The sequence below is a fragment of the Ranitomeya imitator genome, chromosome 8, assembly GCF_032444005.1.
Source record: "Ranitomeya imitator isolate aRanImi1 chromosome 8, aRanImi1.pri, whole genome shotgun sequence".
Lineage (NCBI taxonomy): Eukaryota > Metazoa > Chordata > Amphibia > Anura > Dendrobatidae > Ranitomeya > Ranitomeya imitator.
In genome coordinates this window covers 122140427-122166455 of record NC_091289.1, presented here as the reverse complement: position 1 = coordinate 122166455, position 26029 = coordinate 122140427, and the positions used below count along the sequence as shown (strand labels likewise).

The 26029-nt window shown below is 46.9% G+C and overlaps 1 protein-coding gene across 1 annotated transcript in view; it reads right to left on the bottom strand.

Moving 5' to 3' along the window:
- The window catches only part of KIF14 (kinesin family member 14), a 111220-nt gene that overhangs the window by 49240 nt on the left and 35951 nt on the right, over positions 1–26029 (bottom strand). The window contains exons 9-15 of the mRNA XM_069737332.1: positions 25524–25640; positions 25323–25441; positions 13772–13944; positions 13534–13681; positions 10621–10684; positions 10122–10306; positions 2153–2255 (exon numbers count right to left, since the gene is read on the bottom strand). Coding sequence (XP_069593433.1) covers positions 2153–2255; positions 10122–10306; positions 10621–10684; positions 13534–13681; positions 13772–13944; positions 25323–25441; positions 25524–25640 — 909 coding nt within the window. The remainder of the gene's footprint in view (positions 1–2152; positions 2256–10121; positions 10307–10620; positions 10685–13533; positions 13682–13771; positions 13945–25322; positions 25442–25523; positions 25641–26029) is intronic.

Sequence of the window (26029 nt, the reverse complement as noted above, 5' to 3'; positions counted from 1 at the left end):
ACTGGTCATGTTAAGTACAGGGGGAAGATGCAGGGGAAGAGTGCAGTACTTCCTTACTCGGTTGCAGAGTCTTTGTGCCCCTTTAATGTAAAACCATCGCCCCTGCGTGTGTGTGTGTGCCGGCAGAGTGGACCAAGATGGCCACCGGGAGTTGCAGAGGTGGTAAAGTCTTGCAGAGAGCGAGAGGCGCCAAGTCGAGGGGCGGGGCCACAGGCGTGATGTGGGCGAAGCCTCGTGACTTCCATGAATAGGCCCAAGCCGGGGCCTAAATTTCTGCAGCCGGCGTGAGCAATACCAGCATTGCTGAGGGAAGCGATCGCTCCCGTGCCAGGGAAGAAGTGCCAGAAAAGGTGGGCGGAGCCGCCTTAGCGTGCCATAGTGCGGCCGCGACATCCAGGATGCGGCCTACACATCGGCTGAAGCCGGGGGCTAAATGTTTGCAGCCGGTTGGAGCGTTACCTCAGGGAGGTGGGCCACAGGGAAGCTGAGGCTGCCTGTCAGCATGTGAATATCCCACTGCAGAGGCCCACCGCTGACAGGATCCACTCACTATTGGTGCGCGTCCCGGCAAGGAGCCGCCGCGGATGACTGGGTTTCAGCGCCGAGGAAAGCGCCCACTGCGCTGTTCTGCTGCAGGTCGGGTATTGCAGCGTGGACGGTGCAGGGATAAACCTCAATCCATCATCCGTTTGTTAGGGAGGTGGAGAGGACCCATCCGCCTCCTTGTGCCATCCGCTATCACAGTGGTGGTACAGTGGGGGCTGCTCGGACGCCATAGAGAGGGGCCTCTGTACATCCACGGAGTTCAGCCCCCGGGTGGACAGGGCCAGTTGTCCGGCATTAGGCCTGGCTCCAGGAGAGGATACATGGAGGCGACACTCCATGTGCTCGCCCGTTGCTGGTGTGGGGAGATCGGGACCCGAAGGAACAGTCGCCCCTGAAGTGAGCTCAGGCATGGCTTCCCACGTCGCAGGAGAGGGTACGGGGAGGTGACACTCGGCGTTCTCGCCTATTGATGGTTCGGGGGAGATCGGAACCTTGAAAGGAACAGTCGCCCCCCTCACTCGATTAATTAAAAAATAAAACATTTACAGAAAAGTAAAAAATAAAATAAAAACGTTGGGGTCTGAACCATGTGCCTCCTACAGACACTAAGCAAGAACTGGTTAGCTGAGAGCCAGCAGGAGGGTGTATACTGCAGGGGAGGAGCTGAGAGCCAGCAGGAGGGTGTATACTGCAGGGGAGGAGCTGAGAGCCAGCAGGAGGGTGTATACTGCAGGGGAAAAGCTGAGAGCCAGCAGGAGGTGTATACTGCAGGGGAGGAGCTGAGAGCCAGCAGGAGGGTGTATACTGCAGGGGAGGAGCTGAGAGCCAGCAGGAGGGTGTATACTGCAGGGGAAAAGCTGAGAGCCAGCAGGAGGTGTATACTGCAGGGGAGGAGCTGAGAGCCAGCAGGAGGGTGTATACTGCAGGGGAGGAGCCGAGAGCCAGCAGGAGGGTGTATACTGCAGGGGAGGAGCCGAGAGCCAGCAGGAGGGTGTATACTGCAGGGGAGGAGCCGAGAGCCAGCAGGAGGGTGTATACTGCAGGGGAAAAGCTGAGAGCCAGCAGGAGGGTGTATACTGCAGGGGAGGAGCTGAGAGCCAGCAGGAGGGTGTATACTGCAGGGGAGGAGCTGAGAGCCAGCAGGAGGGTGTATACTGCAGGGGAGGAGCTGAGAGCCAGCAGGAGGGTGTATACTGCAGGGGAGGAGCTGAGAGCCAGCAGGAGGGTGTACACTGCAGGGGAGGAGCTGAGAGCCAGCAGGAGGGAGTATACTGCAGGGGAGGAGAGAACTTTCTTTGTATCACTTAGTGTCAGCCTCCTAGTGGCAGCAGCATACACCCCACGGTCTGTGTCCCCCAATGAGGCGAAGGAGAAATTATTAAACTTCTAGCCTTTATTATGTTTAAATGTGATTAATATGGGGCATATTCTGCGCAATTTCTGTCTGATGAAATGATGGAGCTCAGTTTGGGCAGCTTTATCTTGCACATTTCCATTGATCGCTATGGAGGGTGCATAACAACCATTTAAACCAGTCACTTGTATTTTAATACCACTTTCTTAGGATCCTTCAATATGGCGCAATCTAATTAAAAAATGCACATACGTGGTGTAAAACCGTTGAAGATGAAATCTGATTTCCATTGACATAAGTCTTGGCATCTCCTGCAGGGGTAACAGTCACTGTGCTGTGGATATTTGTGATGGTGCTAAAGGGACAAGAAAAAAAAATAATGCAATATTAAAGTTAAAAAATCATACCAAGAAGAATCATTTCACAACTTTTTCCACCTTCAGTGTCACCCATAAATTATACAAATGCATGAGAAAAACTGATACCATTATGAGGGGGAAATGAAAATAAAACTAAAATAAAGTAGATTCGGAAGTGTGAAGACCCTCTTATCACTGGGTCTGTGATTGTGCTCAGCATTAACCAATCACATTTACACTTGTAAATGGTAGTCAGTAAACAGATGCCATCACTTACGGAGATTCTGATTAACCTCATATAAAGTTTAGCTGTTCTTCTAGGATTTTCCAGACATTTTGTTAGCAGTACTCAATGTCCCTCAAAAATTGATGAAAAGACCATGAGAAAATTGGTATTGGAAGCAGCCAGGCCTACAGCAATATTAAAGGACCAGCAGGAGTTTCTGGCAAATAACGGTTGTGTACTACAGGCGATATATCTCATGTTCTCCATATGTCTAAGCTGTGGGGCAGGGTGGCAAAACAGAAGCCTTTTCTTACAAAGAGAAATATCCAAGCACAACTACTGTATGTTTTGTGCAAGCCTACATCGAATCTTTCAAAATCATGAGGGAAAGCATGTTATGGTCTGATGAAACTAAGGTTGGACTTTTTATCCATAATTACAAAAGGTACAGGTGCATCTCACAAAATTATAATATCATCAAAAAGTTAATTTATTTCAGTTCTTCAGTACAAAAAGTGAAACTCCTATATTATATAGAGTCATTACAAACAGAGTGATCTATTTCAAGTGTTTATTTCTGTTAATGTTGATGATTATGGCTTACAGCCAATAAAAACACAAAAGTCATTATCTCAGTAAATTAGAATACTTTATAACACCAGGTTGAAAAAATTATTTTTAACATCCAAAATGTTGGCCTACTGAAATGTATGTTCAGTAAATGCACTCAATACTTGGTCGGGGCTCCTTTTGCATGAATGTGGCGTGGCATAGAGGCGACCTGCCTGTGGCACCTGTCCACACTACCAAAAGTACCAATACCTGGTTTAACCCCTTCATGACCCAGCCTATTTTGACCTTAATGACCTGGCCGTTTTTTGCAATTCTGACCAGTGTCCCTTTATGAGGTAATAACTCAGGAACGCTTCAACGGATCCTAGCGGTTCTGAGATTGTTTTTTCGTGACATATTGGGCTTCATGTTAGTGGTAAATTTAGGTCAATAAATTCTGCGTTTATTTGTGATAAAAACGGAAATTTGGCGAAAATTTTGAAAATTTCGCAATTTTCACATTTTGAATTTTTATTCTGTTAAACCAGAGAGTTATGTGACACAAAATAGTTAATAAATAACATTTCCCACATGTCTACTTTACACCAGCACAATTTTGGAAACAACATTTTTTTTTGCTAGGAAGTTATAAGAGTTAAAATTTGACCAGCGATTTCTCATTTTTACAACGAAATTTACAAAACCATTTTTTTTAGGGACCACCTCACATTTGAAGTCAGTTTGAGGGGTCTATATGGATGAAAATACCCAAAAGTGACACCATTCTAAAAAATGCACCCCTCAAGGTGCTCAAAACCACATTCAAGAAGTTTTTTAACCCTTCAGGTGCTTCACAGCAGCAGAAGCAACATGGAAGGAAAAAATGAACATTTAACTTTTTAGTCACAAAAATTATCTTTTAGCAACATTTTTTTTATTTTCCCAATGGTACAAGGAGAAACTGAACCACGAAAGTTGTTGTCCAATTTGTCCTGAGTACGCTGATACCTCATATGTGGGGGTAAACCACTGTTTGGGCGCACGGCAGGGCTTGGAAGGGAAGGAGCGCCATTTGACTTTTTGAATGAAAAATTGGCTCCACTCTTTAGCGGACACCATGTCACGTTTGGAGAGCCCCCGTGTGCCTAAAAATTGGAGCTCCCCCACACGTGACCCCATTTTGGAAACTAGACGCCCCAAGGAACTTATCTAGATGCATAGTGAGAACTTTGAACCCCCGGGGGCTTCACAAATTGATCCGTAAAAATGAAAAAGTACTTTTTTTTCACAAAAAAATTCTTTTAGCCTCAATTTTTTTCATTTTCACATGGGCAACAGGATAAAATGGATCCTAAAATTTGTTGGGCAATTTCTCATGAGTACACCGATACCTCACATGTGGAGGTAAACCACTGTTTGGGCACATGGTAAGGTTCGGAAGGGAAGGAGCGCCATTTGACTCTTTGAATGAAAAATTATCTCCATCGTTAGCGGACACCATGTCGTGTTTGGAGAGCCCCCGTGTGCCTAAACATTGGAGCTCCCCCACAAATGACCCCATTTTGGAAACTAGACCCCCCAAGGAACTTATCTAGATGCATATTGAGCACTTTAAACCCTCAGGTGCTTCACAAATTGATCTGTAAAAATGAAAAAGTACTTTTTTTTTCACAAAAAAATTCTTTTCGCCTCAGTTTTTCATTTTCACATGGGCAATAGGATAAAATGAATCCTAAAATTTGTTGGGCAATTTCTCCCGAGTACGCCGATACCTCATATGTGGGGGTAAACCACTGTTTGGGCACACGGCAGGGCTCGGAAGGGAAGGCGCGCCATTTGACTTTTTGAATGGAAAATTAGCTCCAATTGTTAGCGGACACCATGTCGCGTTTAGAGAGCCCCTGTGTGCCTATGCATTGGATCTCCCCCACAAGTGACCCCATTTTGGAAACTAGACCCCCCAAGGAACTTATCTAGATGCATATTGAGCACTTTAAACCCCCAGGTGCTTCACAGAAGTTTATAATGCAGAGCCATGAAAATAAAAAATAATTTTTCTTTCCTCAAAAATGATTTTTAGCCTGGAATTTCCTATTTTGCCAAGGGTAATAGGAGAAATTGGACCGCAAATGTTGTTGTCCAGTTTGTCCTGAGTACGCTGATACCCCATATGTGGGGGTAAACCACTGTTTGGGCGCACGGCAGGGCTCGGAAGGGAAGGCACGCCAATTGGCTTTTTAAATGGAAAATTAGCTCCAATCATTAGCGGACACCATGTCACGTTTGGAGAGCCCCTGTGTGCCTAAACATTGGAGATCCCCCACATATGACCCCATTTTGGAAACTAGACCCCCAAAGGAACTAATCTAGATGTGTGGTGAGGACTTTGAACTTCCAAGTGCTTCACAGAAGTTTATAACGCAGAGCCATGAAAATAAAATAAAAATTTTATTTTCTCTAAAATGATTTTTTAGCCTGCAATTTATTATTTTCCCAAGGGTAACAGGAGAAATTTGACCCCAAAAGTTGTTGTACAGTTTCTCCTGAGTACGCTGATACCCCATATGTGGGGGTAAACCACAGTTTGGGCACATGTCGGGGCTCGGAAGTCAAGTAGTGACATTTTGAAATGCAGACTTTGATGGAATGCTCTGCGGGCGTTACGTTGCGTTTGCAGAGCCCCTGATGTGGCTAAACAGTAGAAACCCCCCACAAGTGACCCCATTTTAGAAACTAGACCCCGAAAGGAACTTATCTAGATGTGAGGTGAGCACTTTGAACCCCCAAGTGCTTCACAGAAGTTTATAACACAGAGCAGTGAAAATAATAAATACGTTTTCTTTCCTCAAAAATAATTTTTTAGCCCAGAATTTTTTATTTTCCCAAGGGTTACAGGAGAAATTGGACCCCAAAAGTTGTTGTCCAGTTTCTCCTGAGTACGCTGATACCCCATATGTGGGGGTAAACCACTGTTTGGGCACACGTCGGGGCTCAGAAGGGAAGTAGTGACTTTTGAAATGCAGACTTTGATGGAATGGTCTGCGGGCGTCACGTTGCGTTTGCAGAGCCCCTGGTGTGCCTAAACAGTAGAAACCCCCCACAAGTGACCCCATTTTGGAAACTAGACCCCCCAAGGAACTTATCTAGATATGTGGTGAGCACTTTGAACCCCCAAGTGCTTCACAGACGTTTACAACGCAGAGCCGTGAAAATAAAAAATCATTTTTCTTTCCTCAAAAATGATGTTTTAGCAAGCAATTTTTTATTTTCTCAAGGGTAACAGGAGAAATTGGACCCCAGTAATTGTTGCCCAGTTTGTCCTGAGTACGCTGATACCCCATATGTGGGGGTAAACCACTGTTTGGGCACATGTCGGGGCTCGGAAGTCAAGTAGTGACGTTTTGAAATGCAGACTTTGATGGAATGGTCTGCGGGCGTCACGTTGCGTTTGCAGAGCCCCTGGTGTGCCTAAACAGTAGAAACCCCCCACAAGTGACCCCATTTTGGAAACTAGACCCCCCAAGGAACTTATCTAGATATGTGGTGAGCACTTTGAACCCCCAAGTGCTTCACAGACGTTTACAACGCAGAGCCGTGAAAATAAAAAATCATTTTACTTTCCTCAAAAATGATGTTTTAGCAAGCAATTTTTTATTTTCTCAAGGGTAACAGGAGAAATTGGACCCCAGTAATTGTTGCCCAGTTTGTCCTGAGTACACTGATACCCCATATGTGGGGGTAAACCACTGTTTGGGCACACGTCGGGGCTCGGAAGGGAAGGAGCACCATTTGACTTTTTGAATGAAAGATTGGCTGGAATCAATGGTGGCGCCATGTTGCGTTTGGAGACCCCCTGATGTGCCTAAACAGTGGAAACCCCTCAATTCTTACGCCAACACACCCCTAACCCTTATCCCAACTGTAGCCGTAACCCTAACCACAACCCTAACCGCAACACACCCCTAACCACAACCCTAACCCCAACACACCCCTAACCCTAACCACAACCCTAATTCCAACCCAACCCTAACCCTAAGGCTATGTACCCACGTTGCGGATTCGTGTGAGATTTTTCCGCACCATTTTTGAAAAATCCGCAGGTAAAAGGCACTGCGTTTTACCTGCGGATTTCACCTGCGGATTCCACCTGCGGATTCCTATTGAGGAATAGGTGTAAAACGCTGCGGAATCCGCACAAAGAATTGACATGCTGCGGAAAATACAACGCAGCGTTTCCGTGCGGTATTTTCCGCACCATGGGCACAGCGGATTTGGTTTTCCATAGGTTTACATGGTACTGTAAACCTGATGGAACACTGCTGCGGATCCGCAGCGGCCAATCCGCTGCGGATCCGCAGCCAAATCCGCACCGTGTGCACATAGCCTAATTCTAAAGGTATGTGCACACGCTTTGGAAAACGCTGCGGATCCGCAGCAGTTTCCCATGAGTTTACATTTCAATGTAAACCTATGGGAAACAAAAATCGCTGTACACATGCTGCGGAAAAACTGCACGGAAACGCAGCGGTTTACATTCCGCAGCATGTCACTTCTTTCTGCGGATTCCACAGCGGTTTTACAACTGCTCCAATAGAAAATCGCAGTTGTAAAACCGCAGTGAAATGCGCAGAAAAACCGCGGTAAATCTGCCATAAATCCGCAGCGGTTTAGAACTGCGGATTTATCAAATCCGCTGCAGAAAAATCCGCAGAGGACCAGAATATGTGTGCACATACCGAAACCCTACCCCTAACCCTAACCCTACCCCTAACCCTAACCCTACCCCTAACCCTACCCCTACCCCTACCCCTAACCCTACCCCTAACCCTAACCCTAACCCTAGTTCTAACTCCAACCTTAGTGAAAAAAAAAAAAAATTCTTTATTTTATTATTGTCCCTATCTATGGGGGACAAATGGGGGGGGTCATTTACTGTTTTTTTATTTTGACCACTGTGATAGATTATATCACAGTGATCAAAATTCACATTGGAACGAATCTGCCGGCCGGCAGATTCGGCGGGCGCACTGCGCATGCGCCCGCCATTTTGGAACATGGCGGCGCTCGGGGAAGAAGACTGACGGACCCCGCCAGGATCGGTAAGTATAAGGGGGGGAGATCAGGGCACAGGGGGGGGAGATCAGGGCACGGGGGGGCGTCGGAGCACGGGGGGGGAGGGATCGGAGCAAGGGGGAGAGTGATCGGTGTGCGGGCGGGTGGATCGGTGTGCAGGGGGGGGGGATCGGTGTGCAGGGGGGGTGGTTCGGAGCACGGGGGGGGATCGGAGTGCGGGGGGGTTTGATTGGAGCACGGGGGGGTGTGATTGGAGCACGGGGGAGCGGACAGGAGGACGGGGGAGCGGAGCACAGGACGGAGGGGAGCGGGCCACAGATCGGGGGGCTGGGGGGGCGATCGGTGGGGTGGGGTGGGTGCACATAAGTGTTTCCAGCCATGGCCGATGATATTGCAGCATCGGCCATGGCTGGATTGTAATATTTCACCATTTTTTTAGGTGAAATATTACAAATCGCTCTGATTGGCAGTTTCACTTTCAACAGCCAATCAGAGCGATCGTAGCCACGAGGGGGTGAAGCCACCCCCCCTGGGCTAAACTACCACTCCCCCTGTCCCTGCAGATCGGGTGAAATGGGAGTTAACCCTTTCACCCGATCTGCAGGGACGCGATCTTTCTGTGACACAGCATATGCGTCACAGGTCGGATTGGCACCGACTTTCATGACGCATACGCTGTGTCACAGGTCGGGAAGGGGTTAAAAACAATAGTATCACTGTGCTTGATTGGCCAGAAAACTCACCTGACCTTAACCCCATAGAGAATCTATGGGATATTGTCAAGAGGAAGATGAGAGACACCAGACCCAACAATGCAGATGAGCTGAAGGCTGCTATCAAAGCAACCTGGGCTTCCATAGCACCTCAGCAGTGCAACAGGCTGATCGCCTCCATGCTATGCTGCATTGATGCAGTAATTGATGCAAAAGGAGCCCCAACCAAGTATTGACTGCATTTACTGAACATGCATTTCAGTGGGCCAACATTTTGGATATTCAAATCATTTTTTCAAGCTGGTGTTATAAGGTATTCTAAGTTACTGAGATAATGACTTTTGGGTTTTCATTGGCTGTAAGCCATAATCATCAACATCAACAGAAATAAACTTAAAATAGATCACTCTGTTTGTAATGACTATCTTACATATGAGATTCACTTTTTGTATTGAAGAACTGAAGTAAATTCTAATTTTGTGAGATGCACCTGTATATTTGGTGCAAAGTCAGCACTACACAACACCAAAAGAACACCTCACCCAGAGTGAAACACAGTGGAGGAATCATTATGCCTTAGAGTTGACTTCTGGCAGCTGGAACTGGGAATTATGAATAGATCGAAATATCAGTCAATTTTGCAATTAAACTATCAGGTCACTTCTAATTAGCTGAAGATGAAGAAAAATTTCACCTTTAAGTATGACAATGACCCTAAGCATACCTCCAAATCGACAAAAGAACGACTTCATCAGAAGAAGATAAAAGTTTTAGAATGGCCTAGCCAGAGCCCGGACCTGAATCCAACTGAAAATCTATGGCTGACTTGAAGAGGGAGCTGTAGACGAAAGATGCCTTCGCAATCTGACAGATTAGGAGAGCGACTGCAAGGAAGAGTGGACAAAGATTGCCAATTCTACATGTGCCATGCTGATAGACTCCTACCAAAGAAGTATGAATTGTGTCAAATTCAAAGGTTACTTCAAAAAAGTGTTACTTTATTGGTCTGCATATTTTTGCAACCACATTATTTTAACTCTAGATTTTTCTTTTTCCGCCCGAAAAGATTTCAGTTTATTTTTTAATGGATTTGTACAGATTATGAGTGACATTAAAAGATGGAACAAGTTTAGCAAGGATTCTTCTTGGTTTGATTTGTTTTGCAATAATAGATCAGTTATATATATATAAATATATATATGTAACAAGATATATATAAGATTACAACACGACCGGTCTATTAATAGATAGTTACACAGGTCCAGATTTGCCAATTGTCATAACCGTCCATGACGTACCAGTGGTCTTCAGCAATGAGTGCGCCGGACAGCTGGATGTCGTGTGATGAACCTGCCTGATATTTCCCCACCGTGGTCTTTCCTTCTTTTATCATGTAGAGCAACATCTCAGACAACTGAGGATCTTCATTAAGATTCACAAGGTTTGGTAAACGATTATCCATCTTGAAAGTGATACCTGCTTTCTGGAAGACACAATAAATGGGCACCATATTGGACACACACTGGTCTTCACAAGCAATATGGACATTGCTATATGATACACAGCACATTATGTGCATTCTGAACAGGCTCAGATCATAAAATAACTTTACAATTCTTAGCCCCAACACACGGGAACATGAAATCGGCAATGTGAGAAGAGTCAGAGTGTGTCGGTAACCTACTGAAGAGGATGCCATGCGATATCTACCTGGACCTGCTAGATCCATCTTTCCCATACAAATATGGAGCATCACCGCCAATGGCTATATTCTCCGAAGACCAGATCAAAACCCACCTGTAACTCTTTTGTTTCCTCTTTCTTCCTTTGTTCCGCTTGCTCCAGCTTTTCTTTCCAGGTCCTTAATAAGAACCAAGAATATAAGAAAGATAAAAAAATACATTTTCCATAATAAAATTGATGGGGCATTAGTGTTCCCAGATTAGTCGGCCATCTTTGCATGTTATCATGCCCCTATGGGTGTGATAACATGATTTGCCGGAGTCATTACCGGCTACCTAAAAATTATGTTATCACACCCACAGGGGCATGGTAAATGCAAAGAGAACAGACTAGTCTGAGGATACGAATGCTCCATCAATTGGTCAAAGCCCTAATTAGCATAGGAAAAGCAGAGGTTATAAATGCTCATACATGTGTGAATTCTGCTGAGTTGTTGGACACGCGGGACCTGACAGGTTCCCTTTAACCCACTAATGAGGAATCAAGGTATGACAGATGCTGGAGTCAGGAGACCCCGCCATGTAGGAGGATAGGAGTTGTGGTCTGCGCTGCTGTGCTAGATTCAAGAAGTCTGGAGGACATGATGAGGGATTAGACCCTGCAGTTTATTCTCGAGGCGTTTCAACGTTGAATCAACTTCTTCATCAGGAAAATTACATATTCAATTCAATATTCATTTCAGGATTGTGGTTCTCATGAAGAAGTTGGTTCAACATTGAAACGCATCAAGAATAAACTGCAGGGTCTAATCCCACATCATGTCCTCCAGATTTCTTGAATCTAGCACAGCAGCGCAGACCACGACACCACTACTCCTATCCTACCAATTGTTAATATAAAAAAAAAATCTTAAAAATTAGTAACAATCAGTCTAGGTGATAGGAAAGGGTCACTTGAAAAGACACAATTTAGTCACTTTTGGCCAGTTTAGTTAGTTAAAGGAGTCTATCAGAGTTTTTTTCTATTTAGTCTTAAAGCAGCGTATTGTAGAGGCAGAGAGCCTGATTCCAGGGATGAGTCACTTCCTCTGCAGCTTGCTGTAGTTCAGATACAATCAGTGTTTTATCAGCAGGAGATCACTAGAGGATAAAGTATCACAAGGCTGACAGTCCAGCTAATCTCTAAAGGTACCGTCACACATAACGATATCGTTAACGAAATCGTTATGTGTGACAGCGACCAACGATCAGGCCCCTGCTGGGAGATCGTTGGTCGCTGGGGAAAGTCCAGGACTTTATTTCGTCGCTGGATCACCCGCTGACGTCGCTGAATCGGCGTGTGTGACGACGATTCAGCGAGGTCTTCTCTGGTAACCAGGGTAAACATCGGGTTACTAAGCGCAGGGCCGCACTTAGTAACCCGATGTTTACCCTGGTTACCATTGTAAATGTAAAAAAAAACAAACAGTACATACTTACATTCCGGTGTCTGGTCACGTCCCTCGCCTTCAGCTTCCCGCACTGACTGTGAGCGCCGGCCGTAAAGCAGAGCACAGCGGTGACATCACAGCTGTGCTTTCCGGCTGTCCGGCGCTCAGTCAGTGCGGGAAGCTGAAGGCGAGGGACGTGACCAGACACCGGAATGTAAGTATGTACTGTTTTTTTTTTTTTACATTTACAATGGTAACCAGGGTAAACATCGGGTTACTAAGCGCGGCCCTGCGCTTAGTAACCCGATGTTTACCCTGGTTAACCGGGGACTTCGGGATCGTTGGTCGCTGGAGAGCGGTCTGTGTGACAGCTCTCCAGCGACCAAACAGCGACGCTGCAGCGATCGGCATCGTTTTCTAGATCGCTGCAGCGCCGCTAAATGTGACGGTACCTTAACTCCGCCACCACCTCTGATCGGCAGCCTGCTGATAATGTACAGTGTACACAGGAAGCTGCTAATCAGTGGTGTTGGCAAGGCTCAGCATTCATAGCACTGCTACATCTACAGCAGAGAAAACAGGCATTGTATCAAAACTGCACCAAGCAGCCTTGTAAGTGATATATAACTGGAATCAGAGTCTCTGCCCCTATATCATGCTGCTCTTAGTGTACATAGCAATACCTGCTGATGGATTCCCTTTAAAGCAGGTCTGTCAGCAGATTTCATAGCGTAACCTGCATATATTTTTATACTGATCTCTTAGACTATGAGAGGCTTGGTATAGATTTAAAAATATATGTCACAACAGCCGTACTGTATAATCCTGATAATAAAATGAGAATTTTAGTAGTACAGCTTTAAGGTACCGTCACATTCAGCGACGCTGCAGCGATATAGACAACGAGCCGATCGCTGTTTAGGTTGCTGTAGAGACGTCAAACACAGCAGCTCCAGAACGATGCAGGAGCGATCCAGTGACGTAACGGCGACTCACTAATCGTTCTCACTGGTTGTTAGCTCCATGTAAAACATTGCTGGCATTGTTGCTATTAATGTCAAACATGACGATACACGCCGACCTGACGACGAAATAAAGTTCCGGACTTCTAGCTCCGACCAGCGATGGCACAGCGGGATCCTGATCGCTGCTGCGTGTCAAACACAACGAAATCGCTATCCAGGACGCTGCAACGTCACGGATCGTTGTCGTTCTCATTGCAAAGTTGCTGAGTGTGACGGTACCTTAAGAATGGAAATGTTCACTAATCCAAGTGTACTCTATCTTCATCCACTCAACTTGATTGACAGCTGCAGCTTGTACTGAGCAGAGGGAGATCTCAGCAGCATGGAGGAGTAACACTAAAAAGCTGATGATAAGGCTAAGTGGATGGAGACAGTAAGACGTTCCTAAAAGATTATACAGCCATTGTGACATGGATTTTCAAAGTAAACCCATAAGTCTCATCAGGTCCAAGAGCTATTTAGTAGTGAGGTGTGCAGTTTGTATTGTGAAGGCTGGGCACAAATCTGCTGTAATTGCAGACTCTGGTACTTGTTCTAGGCCCCTCACTCCTGTACATATCGGTACTTGGTCACCTGTGCAGCGCTGACATCTCCTTCTCCTGCTGGCTGAGCTTCAGCTTCAGAGCTGTAATCTCATGCTGACACCGATGATACTTTTCAGAGTCTTTGCTCCTGGCAGAAAGCTGAGATGCTTTTAATTTCTCAATTTCGGATTTCAATTCTAAATGACAAAATATGAATACTACCATAGGGAATGGCCGCCACGTGTGCCCACCTTGTGCCACGTCCCATAGAAGACCCCGGCACTCACCTCGGATCAGTTTGGCATTCATGTCCTCATTCACCTTGGCCACGTTTATGATGAGCCGGGCCTGTCTTGCGTATCTCAGTGTGCTGAGGGTCTCCTCCACGTTACTGATCGCGGGGCTCACTGTAGCAATCATGGCCGTTTTGGAATTGCCCCCGAGACTTTCTTTTAACAACCTTTGTGAAATAAAAAAAAAGTAAGAAACAGATAAATATAAGCCAGGAACTCATACATCATTGCCTTTTCATTTTATCATGGTGGCAATGTGATGTTCCTATAGTCTAATCCTTAACCCTTCCGTCGTGAATCTGTGCCTCCTCACTAAGGCCCTGTTCACACTGCGTTTCTGCAGGGCATGTACAAGTCTCGCCCAATTCATCCTCTAAACCGGCTTCAGACAATCCCCAGAGCCGCAGAATGCAATGACATGAACAGACTTCAAGTTACTGTAACTCCATTTGGATTTCTTTTATTAAAGCATCCATCTTTTCATACTGGCACAGGCACATGGTCTACGATTCTGTGCCATCTGAAAACATTATCACTTTCAGAGAAAAATTCAAAAGGCAATTATATGAACTCCGTCCAGGTCATTGCATTTTATGGCCCCATCAGATGTCCGTTCTGGATACCGTTTTTAAGGGGATTCGGGCAGGACCCCCAAATGCACTTAAACAGTGTGAACAGGGCCTAAGCAGTAGAAAAATACAAGTTGGGGCTCCACAGCGCACTACACCTTCCAGTATTGCTGTACTAATTGTCTAAACAGGTTTCAATTTGCTTTTTTATCAGTGAGACAAAATAAAGCCACATTTCCCCATGGGTGTTATCGGACAGGTTTGCATATAGCGGTACATTGAGACATTTTTTTCCAAACACGTAATGTGACAAAGCACCACAGACTGGGTGTAAATATAGGGTAAAACATTTAGGGTCTCTTAGTGATCGGTAACCATTATATTATTGATCTAAAAAGAAAAAAATACTAAATTAGTTTTCCTAAAAGTATTCTATTTTGTTACAGCTCCTATGCAGAATTATGTGTCTCCATGGTAACATACTAAATGTAACCTGCGTGCCATCGGTCCTGCAGTTATGTTACCCAAAAGAACAGTCAACGAGAAAAATGTCCTTTTATAGGGGCAGATAAAGGCAGTGATCGATGAGATCGATTGCCGCTCATGATACTCTGTTATATGTGCAGCTGCAAACAGTATTGGGATCAACAAATGTCACCACAATTCGATTTTCTCTATCGCTTCATTGGGGGACACAGGAACCATGGGTGTATGCTGCCGTCACAAGGAGGCTGGCACTATGCACAAAAAAGTTAGCTCCTCCTCCGCAGTGTACACCCCACCGACTGGCATTCTGATAATCAGTTTAGCTTAGTGTCAGTAGGAGGTGGACACGGCGGGTCTTTCATTAGACCCATTTCTACCTCAACGTGCGGTTTCTTTTCAGGTACCACGGAGGGATACAGGGTGAACGGTCACTACTATACTCCCACAATACGGAGTATGAGTACGACGTGTACTGCCACCCCGTATCCTCATAGGTCTACTCGGCAGGACCCCAGCCCCCAACACAGAAGCGTGTTCAGGCGATCTAACCCTCTGGCATCTTTTAGTGGGTCTGTTTTCACTATGTCTAATTGAATCGCCCCCAGACGCAGGGCCACGGGTTACTCGGTACCGGTCCCCTGCTGGCTCAGCTCAGTTCTGGGGATGTCACGGTGGCTGGACCCGGTCCGTGACCCTGCTAAGGGGCGTCCAATAAAGGGTGATGGTGCGTAGTGCGAGGAATAACGAGGACACAGGGTTCAGTGTCTTTACCTTTTACTGAAGGTTTCAGGATCCTCAATCCAGGGCACTGCCAACAGGGCTGTCTGAGACCGGCCGGTCCGAAGGTACTGTATTTTCTGGCGTATAAGACTACTTTTTAACCCCTGAAAATTCTCTCAAAAATCAGGTGTCGTCTTATACGCCAGGTGTCGTCTTATAGGGCAGGTGCGGAGTAATCTGCGGTCGCCGCATATTGTGGGGGGAGCGGTCCCAATGATGAGGTGAGGGGGCGCCTCACCGGGAAGGTGTAAGTGAAGCAGAGGCAGAGAAGGAGATAATAGGATACAAGGGCGAGCCAGATTAGTGAAAGAGGAGTGTTTTTCTAGGCACAGCACCGCTCTCTTTTTTGCATACCCCTGGCATCACAGACGCTGACAGTTTGCTTCACTTACACCTTCCTGGTGAGGCGCTCCCTCACCTCATCATCGGGACCACTCCCCCCCACTATATATGTCGACTGCAGATTGCTTCGCACCCACCCTATAAGACAACCCCCGACTTTTGAGAAGATTTTATATTTTAACTGAAAAAGTTGGGGGTCATCTTATATGCCCAGTCGTCTTATATGCCCAGTCGTCTTATACGCCGGAAAATACGGTACATCCAGAGTTCCCTTTGCAGGTGGAATTCAGTGTCTACCCACTAGCGCCTGTGTGTTGTAGTGCTTCCCTGCTGAGCATTCAGGATAGTCCTCACAACTTCTGTTCTCGTTCTTTCTAGATCTTTCTCTTCTCCGTCCCCCAGGTATGTTATGGCTAAGACGCACCTTTATGACAGGTAGGCCTGGAGTTATTCTGGAACCCTAGTGTCGCCCCTCTCCCACGATTGCATCCTATGTCCTTCTTAGGTGTTGCATGGTAGACAGCCAACCTGTAATTAACTGTCCTGCCGCTGTTTGAAGTAAAGCGTGGAGACTGTTACTTCCTCGGTGCTCCGGCCACCGGCTATGCGCCTCAGTAGGATGTTGCCGTTCTCGGGGCACGACTCCTACTGGATCTCCTTTGTGCTGATCTCGTTTCTCACTGCTCCACAATATCCTTCGCTTCGTGTCTCTTTCTTAGGATACCGCCGCAAGGTAGTGCAGGCACGGTTCCGTAACAATCTGTCCTTTCGCTAGGTACCTGCCAGATTTCCCAGTTCTGACAGGTCCTCCCTGGAGCTCTCTCAGGCTTCGCTCTGCCTAACTTCCTGTCCAACCCCTAGTTTTACCAATGTGAGGAGTGGCCCAATAAATAAAGCCTTTTACTCCCCCTAGTGGCCGGAGTGTGAAGTGTAGTGTGTGCTTGGTGATACCTGGTCAGTAGAACTCCTTTAGTGCCATCAGACGTACCATCACTCCCCTTAGTGGCAGAGCGACGTTACTGCAACGACCAGATCTCTGGGGCGCTGCATAATTCTAAGGGAGAACGTTTCCATCCTCCTGCTTCCTCTTCTGCCTTAGTCAGACACTTTGTATGTTCTTCCTCTAAATGCAGGCTTCCCTCAGGTCAGTCCTCTCCCCTCTGTCAGGACTGCTGCAACCCCACTGTGCCCAGGAGCCCCCTCTTGTCCCAGGTGAGAGTGAGGCCCCTATCCCAGGATGGGCTTCCTCTGTCACAATCTGTGGCGGATCGTAACAGGATGTCTCAGACCCTGTTGTCCGTACTGGATAGGTTGCCCCCGCAAACTTCCTCGGTAGTCAGAGGGCCACAGGAAGCTCCGTCCGAGCTTGCCAATATAGACTGCAAAAGATACAGACAGGAAAGCCGGTCTGAGTCCTCTTCCCGTTCCATCTTGCCACAGGGTCCGTCTCAGCGTCTGCTTCTTCCCGGTCTTCACCCGAGTCAGGCAAGGCGTTCTCAGACGTGCCTTCGGAGGATATTTTGGAGCTGGATTCGAACCAAATCGCTAGCATGAGGGATATGGTTCAGAGCCTCACTGTTGTAGTGAACCAGGCCTGTGGCATCAAAGAATCCTCTACGGAACCTGCAGATCAGGCGGTTTCGTTTAGATGGGCTAAACCACCTTCCAAGGTTTTTGCTCCTCATTCTGAATTTGAAGAGCTTCTGGCCAGAGAAAGAGAGAATCCAACCAGACGTTTTCAAAGAGGAAAGCGCCTTGGTGTGTTATATCCTTTTTCTCCGGAGCTCACCGCTAACTGGACAGCTTCTCCCTCCGTGGTCCCGCCAGTTTCTAGACTGTCTACCAACACGGTCCTCCCGCTTTCTGGTGGAGCATCCCTGAAGGATTCTAATGATAAAATTAAAGAATCCTTTGCTAAGTCAGCCTTCGAAGCGGCTGCGTCCACTCTTTGTCCAGCCTTTGCTACCACGTGGGTTTCAAAGTCTGTAGCCAAATGGGCCAAACAACTCCGTCAGGGCATTCTGGCTGGGGCTCAACCAGAACAGCTGGCGGAGCTTGCCAACCAGATTTCTCACGCAGGGGAGTATTTGGTTTCTGCCTCCCTGGAAGCCGCATCTTGTGCAGCTCAGGCGTCCAGTAATGTTGTTGCCATCCGTCGGACCATTTGGCTTAAGGGCTGGCAAGCGGACTTGTCTTCAAAGAAGTCCCTTACCAGCCTGCCTTTTCAGGGATCGCTTCTTTTTGGTTCCAGGCTGGACCAAATTATTAAAGATGCCACTGGAGGCACAAGTTCCCTTCTCCCCCAGTCCAAACCTCGCCAATCTCTACCGAAGCGGCGGTTTCAGTCCTTTTCGTCGTTTTGCTACGGCAGATTCCTTTTCCCAACAGCAGAGGCTGCAGGCGCGTCAAGATAGGAAGGTTTCCTTTAGGCCCACTCCTTCCTGGCGCTCCCGCTACGCCCAAGGTAAATCCACTAGGTCTAGACCTGGAAGGTTTACCTTGGCATGACTATCGACGAGACCCCAGCGCTACTCTCAAGCTGGACGGCCGTCTTCTTTTCTTAAGAGACGTTTGGCTCACCTCAGTAGAGGACACATGGGTCAGGGAAGTTGTATCCTCAGGATACAAAATAGAATTTGTTTCTCGGCCCCGGTATCGCTTCTTCGAATCGCACCCTCCAAGAGACCCCGCTTTGGTCCCGGGTTTCTTTGCAGCCATGCCTCCCTCCTCAGTTCGGGGGTAATCGTTCCCGTTCCAGAAAGAGAAAGGTTCACAGGTTTCTACTCAAACCTGTTTGTGGTGCCAAAGAAAGATGGCGCGGTTTGTCCCATTCTGGATCTCAGATTACTAAACCAAAGGGTTTGTCTGCGACATTTCAGGATGTAATCCCTTCGTTCCGTAATCGCTTCCATGGAGGCACAGGAATTTCTGTGCTCCATAGACATTCAGGACACCTATCTTCATGTTCCCATATTTCCGGGACATCACAGATTCCTACGTTTTGCAATTCATCAGGAGCATTTCCAGTTCGTCGCCCTGCCTTTCGGTCTCGCTACCACTCCCAGGGTCTTCATAAAGATCATGGCAGCATTGATGGCCATTTTGAGGATCAGAGGTCTGGTGCTCTTTCCGTACCTCGACGACATACTCATCAAGGCTCCGTCCTTTTCTCAGGCTCATGAAAGTCTGACCATCGTCCTCAACACTCTGTCCCGTTTTGGGTGGCTAGTCAACAGGAAGAAGTCCTGTCTTGTTCCGTCTCAGCGCCTCGTGTTTCTAGGCATGCTGTTTGACACTCGTCAGTCAAGGGTTTTCCTTCCCGAGGAGAAAACAGCAGTTTGCTTGCTTCAGGGCCCTTGGCTTCGATCCTTACGATCAGCCATGAAGGTCCTAGGGAGGATGGTGGCAACGTCGGAGCCAACGTTCTTCGCTCAATTCCACTCGAGACCACTTCAGCAAGCAATTCTTTGGCAGTGGGACAAGTCTGTCTTTTCTCTGGATCGCCCGGTTTGGCTCTGTTCCCGGGTCAAACGGTCCCTCAATTGGTGGTTGACGTCACCCCTCATCTTCCAGGGTTGATCCTACCTTCCCATTCACTGGCAGGTGGTGACGACGGGCGCCAGCCTTCTCGACTGGGGGGCGGTGTTTCGTCACTTGACTGTTCAGAGACGTTGGTCCGCGCAGAAATCTACTCTGCCAATCAACGTCCTCGAGATACGGGCCATTTTTCTGTCCCTCCTTCACTGGGAAAGGCTTCTCAGGAGTCTGCCAATCCGAATTCAGACGGTCAATGCCACGGCAGTGGCATATGTCAATCACCAGGTAGGGACTCAGTTCCTTGGCGTTGGCAGAGGTATCCAAGATCCTCCTTTGGGCAGAGGTGACGGTTCCGGCGATATCCGCGGTGCATATCCTCGGCATAGACAACTGGGTCGCCGATTTTCTCAGCCGCGTGGGCCTCACGGCAGGGGAATGGTCCCTGCATCAGGTGGTCTTCCATCAGATTTGCCTTCGATGGGGGACTCCGGATGTGGACCTCATGGCATCCCGACTGAACAGGAAGGTTCCTTGGTTCGTCTCCAGGTCCCGCGATCCTCTCGCAGTGGGCGCCAACACTCTGGCCATTCCTTGGTCACAGATCGTGCTTCCCTATCCGTTTCATCCCCTTCTTCCCAAGCTGCTGAAGAAGATAAAGGCGGAAGGGGTGCCGGTCATTCTGATCGCACCGGATTGGCGCAGAAGGTCTTGATTCGAGGAGATCGTCAACCTTCTTGCGAATGCTCCCTCGCGGCTTCCAGACAAATTCAATCTGTTGTTTCAGGGTCCGATCTGCCACCCAAATTCTCGGTCGCTCAGTTTGACGGCGTGGCTGTTGAAACCGCAGTTCTGAAAGCATCCGGTTTTTCAAATCGGGCGATTCCTACCATGATCCAGGCTAGGAAGCCGTCGTCTTCCAGGATCTACTATCGAACCTGGAGGGCCTATTTCCACTGGTGCGAGTCCAATCACGTCCCACCTATGTCCTTTTCTCTCTCTTCTATTTTGGCTTTTCTCCAGGCAGGACTGGACAAGGGTCTTGCCCTTAGTTCTCTAAAGGGTCAAGTATCAGCGCTTTCCATTCTTTTCCAGAAGACGTTATCATCCCGACCGCAGGTGAAGACCTTCCTTCAGGGAGTAGTTTTCTGTGTTCTTTGATTAGGTATCTATGTTCTATCATTACAGTTAAGATATCTGTGGTTGTGTTCTTTCAATTTTGTTGTTTCTCCTACTGCTTTCTCACTATCTGATTATCAGAATGCGAGTCGGTGGGGTGTATACTACAGAGGAGGAGCTAACTTTTTTGTGTATAGTGTCAACCTCCTAGTGGCAGCAGCATACACCCATGGTTTCTGTGTCCCCCAATGTAGGCTCCAAGAAACAGATTTTACGGTAAGCAACCAAAAATCCTGTTATTTATTATGACTTCTGATACAGCACCAATATATTTTGTAGCACTGGACAAACATCAATGACTAACGGGGCTCACAATCTAAATTTGACCCACTGAGCCAGCGTTCTAACCACTGAGCCAGCCTGGAGCCATACTGCTATAGTTTTTAAGCCACGTAAAAATGTGATCAGAAACAAATTCGCTTTTGTAATTTCCAAGTACAAAACAATAATGGCATATCCTATGAATTATGCAATGGGATGAAGCACAACAGATGTATAAATACTAAAGATAAGGAAGAACCAAAGTAACATCATCATACAGGCTGGTGTAGGTCAAGATTTACACACCACATTTTTATTATCCCATGATACACAGACCGAACACATGATATATAAAACACGGAACGCACAGACAATCTGTTCCACCCACAGTACACTGACCCACAAGGGCACCCACTCTTGTCCTAGTACACCGTATAGCAGGACTGTACAACATGCAGCCAGCAAAAGGGTTTATTGCAAGCCACAGGAAATGGGAGACGCCGGCTCCCTTCTTTCCTTCTTCCTATTATCAAATGTATTCACATCTAGGTTCTGCTTATGTATTAATGTACTGATGGTGGTTCTGGTGGTGAATTCATGCAAGTAGCCCTTTAAAAAATGTTGCGGCCCGCGGAATTGGTTCAGTATGTCAATATGGCCCCTAGACTAAAAAAAAAGTTGCGCACCCCTGCCCTGTCGAATTAAAAAAGTACAAAAGAATTAATATAATGCTAGTGCACAAAAGAAGAAACAATATGCGAAAAATAATGTACTGTAGATATACTGGAAACCAGAAGCAAAAGGTGCCTCATCCAAGAGTACATACTGCAATGAATATTAGACAGGCAGAAGTAGGCAAATGAGTGTCCAATACATTACACTAGAAGATCCTGGAGAATTATGAGAAAATGGAAATAGGAAAGGGTTTAGATACACAAGGCAGTCAATGATTCCCACGTGTTTCGCTATTCAGTTTCCTCTGGGGTAATAGTGACTGTCAGTCCGGAATGCATAGAAATCATACAAGGAATACTCACATGTTCTAAGAGGTTTAATTTGGGGGTGAGACTGAATATAACAAGATAGTAAAAGCCAGATAGGGTCTTGAAGTTTATGGACAGCTGCACATGGGGCATAACAGGAAATAAATGTGCCCGCCTACAGGTATCAGCAGTTGTGTCAAGCCTCTGTGCCACTACTAGTCCCTGTGCCCCACACAAAGATCGAAACGTTGCCAAGTGGAGGCACATACAATATGGCAGTGTCACAAATGCACCAGCGGAACTGCTGATCAGAGGTGAATAGAATGGGAGCAATGCGCGTGCCGGTCATAGTGGGGCTTCAGGCTGCCGCCTTCCAGGATTACAAGATAATGCAAAGCAAGCACTGCAGCTTATACATTGCTCCGAAAAATAAAATAAGGCTTATTACATACCAAACCAAATAAAGATGTAACCCACTTCTGGAAACCCCTTATGTGATCCCTGTATGTAAAAACTAAAAATAATGAATAGAATACTCACCTCCCGCTGTTCCTGTCATATGATGACAATGTCACATCGCCCACCACAACTAGTGGCACTGACATCAATGCAATATCGCTCCTGAGTGCGGAAAGTAACCCTGAAGCAATTAAGCAGGAGTTATCCAATAGTGGGATAAAACTGTTGTCTGATCTACAATGATAAGCTGCAGTCACTCAGTGTGAGTGCAGACTTCTGAATCCCCCCAAAGCGCACGCACTGTGTATTGCAAGGATTCGCTGGTTTCTGAGACAAGAACGGCAGTGATGTATGCGATATGCATTCTCCCAGGCATACATGCTACATAAGAAAGCAGGAGGGAAGGTTCTGAGTGGCAGAGGTCTGTCATTGAGGGGGTTGGCCTCGGCAGTGTAAAGTCTGTACCAAAGGCACTAGGTTACTGAGAGACTTAATTTGACTGGATTTTGGAGCAAACAAAAAAAAAAAAAAAATAGTCTGGGTGGGAGAAGTACCGTATATACTCGAGTATAAGCCGACCCCCCTAATTTTGCAACAAAAAACTGGGAAAACTAATTGACTTGAGTATAAGCCTAGGGTGGAAAATGCAGCAGCTACGGGTAAATGTTAGAAATAAAAATAGATACCAATAAAAGTAAAATTAATTGAGATATCAGTAGGTTAAGTGTTTTTGAATATCCATATTGAATCAACAGCCCCATATAATGCTCCATACAGTTCATGATGGCCCCATAAGATGCTCCATACAAAATAGGCCCCTTATAATGCTCCATACAGTTCTTTATGGCCCATAAGATGCTCCATATACAAATATGCCCCATATAATGCTCCATGCAGTTCTTTATGGCCCCATAAGATGCTCCATACAAAATATGCCCCATATAATGCTCCATGCAGTTCTTTATGGCCCCATAGATGCTCCATATAATGCTCCATGCAGTTATGGCCCCATAGATGCCCCATATAATGCTCCTCCATGCAGTTATGGCCCCATATAATACTCCATGCAGTTATGGCCCCATAGATGCCCCATATAATGCTCCATGCAGTTATGGCCCCATATAATACTCCATGCAGTTATGGCTCCATAGATGCCCCATATAATGCTCCATGCAGTTATGACCCCATAGATGCCCCATATAATGCTCCATGCAGTTCTTGCCATGCATTGTGCCACATGTAATGCTGCTGCTGCACTAAAAAAAAAAAAAAAAAAAAAAAAAAAGACATACTCACCTCTCGTCGCTGCTCCTCAGCGTCCCATCTCTCTGCACTGACTGTTCAGGCAGAGGGCGGCGCGCACACTAATATGTCATTGCGCCCTCTGACCTGAACAGTCACTGCAAGAAGACAGAAAGACGAGGCGGCGGTGGAACACGGAAAGGTGAATATGCCATACTTACCTGCCCCCGGCGTTCCTGACGCGGTCCCTGCATGTCCCATGGTCTTCGGGAGCGGCAGCTTCTTCCTGTAGTGAGCGGTCACATGGTACCGCTCATTACAGTAATGAATATGCGGCTCCACCTCTATGGGAGTGGAGTCCATATTCATAACTTTAATGAGCGGTACCAGTGACCGCTGAACATGGGAAGAAGCTGCAGGCGCCCGAAGACCGTGGGACATGCAGGGACCACGTCAGGAGTACTGCGAGCAGGTGAGTATTTGACAGGCGTCGCTCCCCCTCACCCGCTGACCCCCCCGCCTTCCATGACTCGAGTATAAGCCGAGAGGGGCACTTTCAGCCCATTTTTTTTGGCTGAAAATCTCGGCTTATACTCGAGTATATACGGTAATTCACATACTCCTGCCTGGGGCTCACAGGCCTGATAACAGCAGCTGGGCTAGCTCAGCAATGTGGAGATTGGCCTGGAGCTGAACAGAGGTGTTTGGTGAACGCGTTTAAAACTGCCTGAGCGGACACTGCCTGGAACACCAGTAATTGGTGAGGCTACATATACCTCCCTTCACTGCACCTGAAGAAACAGCTGCTCATGTTATTCATTTGTGCTTGAGAAAAGCGGTTTTCGTTTCAGCTGTAAATTTTATGTTGGACAATAAACGTCATGCTGTTTTGATACACAGTGACGGAGCTACCAGAGAGCTGAAACCCTACAACACATTCTTACAACGCTCCCTCCTTCCATACTCAAACAGAAAATTAATAAATAACACAAAAAAATGCGAATCAGCGTCAAACAAGCTCTTAGCCACCTGATCGCTGGCATGTTTACATGGGCAATGTTCGGGGGAAGTTTATTCCTGCGAAAGGTCATTCTGCCCTTTATGAGCCCATGTGAAATACCTAAAGCCCCCTACACAATAGGGAGCTATGGGCAGAACGACGGTTTGGCCACCAGACATCTTTTCTGACTTTCTCATACACGGAAGCTCTAGGCTCAACCAAGCGCTCCGGTGTTCTCTATGAGAGCGGCTGTCACACTTCTCTGATGTCGGCTGTCCAAAGTCAGACATGTCAGACAAGTGCCGACCTCAGTGGGTACAGCTGTCACCAGTAACATATATGGCGCCTTTACACCCACTGTCATCAATCACTTACCATTCACTTGTTTATTATAGGTTTATAGTCGGGATTCCGTTGTGGTAGTAGGAGGATGAACAGCACTCCCAGCATCAAATGATGAGCAGTCCCACAGCAAATAAGAATCCATACAGTCAGGACTAGTCAGGAGTAGACCACAGTGACTCCGCTCTGACCACTGGTTTAGTCTCATCAGCTGTTTGATACACTTTTATGTTTGGGACCTAAAAATCACATTTCCTTCTGAAACCCAAACGTAGAGGTGGCCTCCTGTATTGTCCATCTCGGACCCCATGCTCTGCTGACTGCCCTCCTGCACGTGTCCCATCTCATCAGTGACTGGGTCTACTCACCAGGTGAGGACGGATTCCCTGTATGGGATGAACACCTTCTTCCTCATCTGAGAGCTTTCCGATAGCGCAGAGATCACTTTTCCCAGGGTCAACAAGGACTTGTTGATGCTGACTCCTTCCTGTGGGCATTGGGGAGACAATAATCATGCGACATATGAGGTGATACATTGTCCGTTACTGTGCGCTCCTTTGGGGTCACACCTTGAGGCGCTCTCCGCTGGTCTTAGCTGAAGTGCATCGTTCACTGCCTGCCAGATCCACGAGATTGATCCTGCTGGTCACCCGGTGATCATGTTCTTCCCCATCCACCATCTCTGTCTGCAAGGAAAGCAAAAACATAAAAGGATACATAGAATAACATAAAGCATACATATACTTGAAACCATCAGATGTGTAAGATGGAAGGACACCCTGTATCTACCACAGATAGAGAAAACAGGGAGACTTTACTACCGCCGCTACATACAGGGTGGCAAACAGATCAAGACAGGAAGCTAAAGAAATCTATATCACGTGACCACCCGCTCTCGCCAGGAATCCTGGAGCATTCTGACAGTGTGTGGTCACATAGAGTAACAGCAGTCTTATCAGAAGACCAGACTACCCACTTAAATGCATCTTTGATGTGGTCTGTGGTCGTAAATTATAGTAGAGGAGCTCAGAAAAGGCAGATTAAAGAGGTACAAACTCCCCATCACACCGGGCTG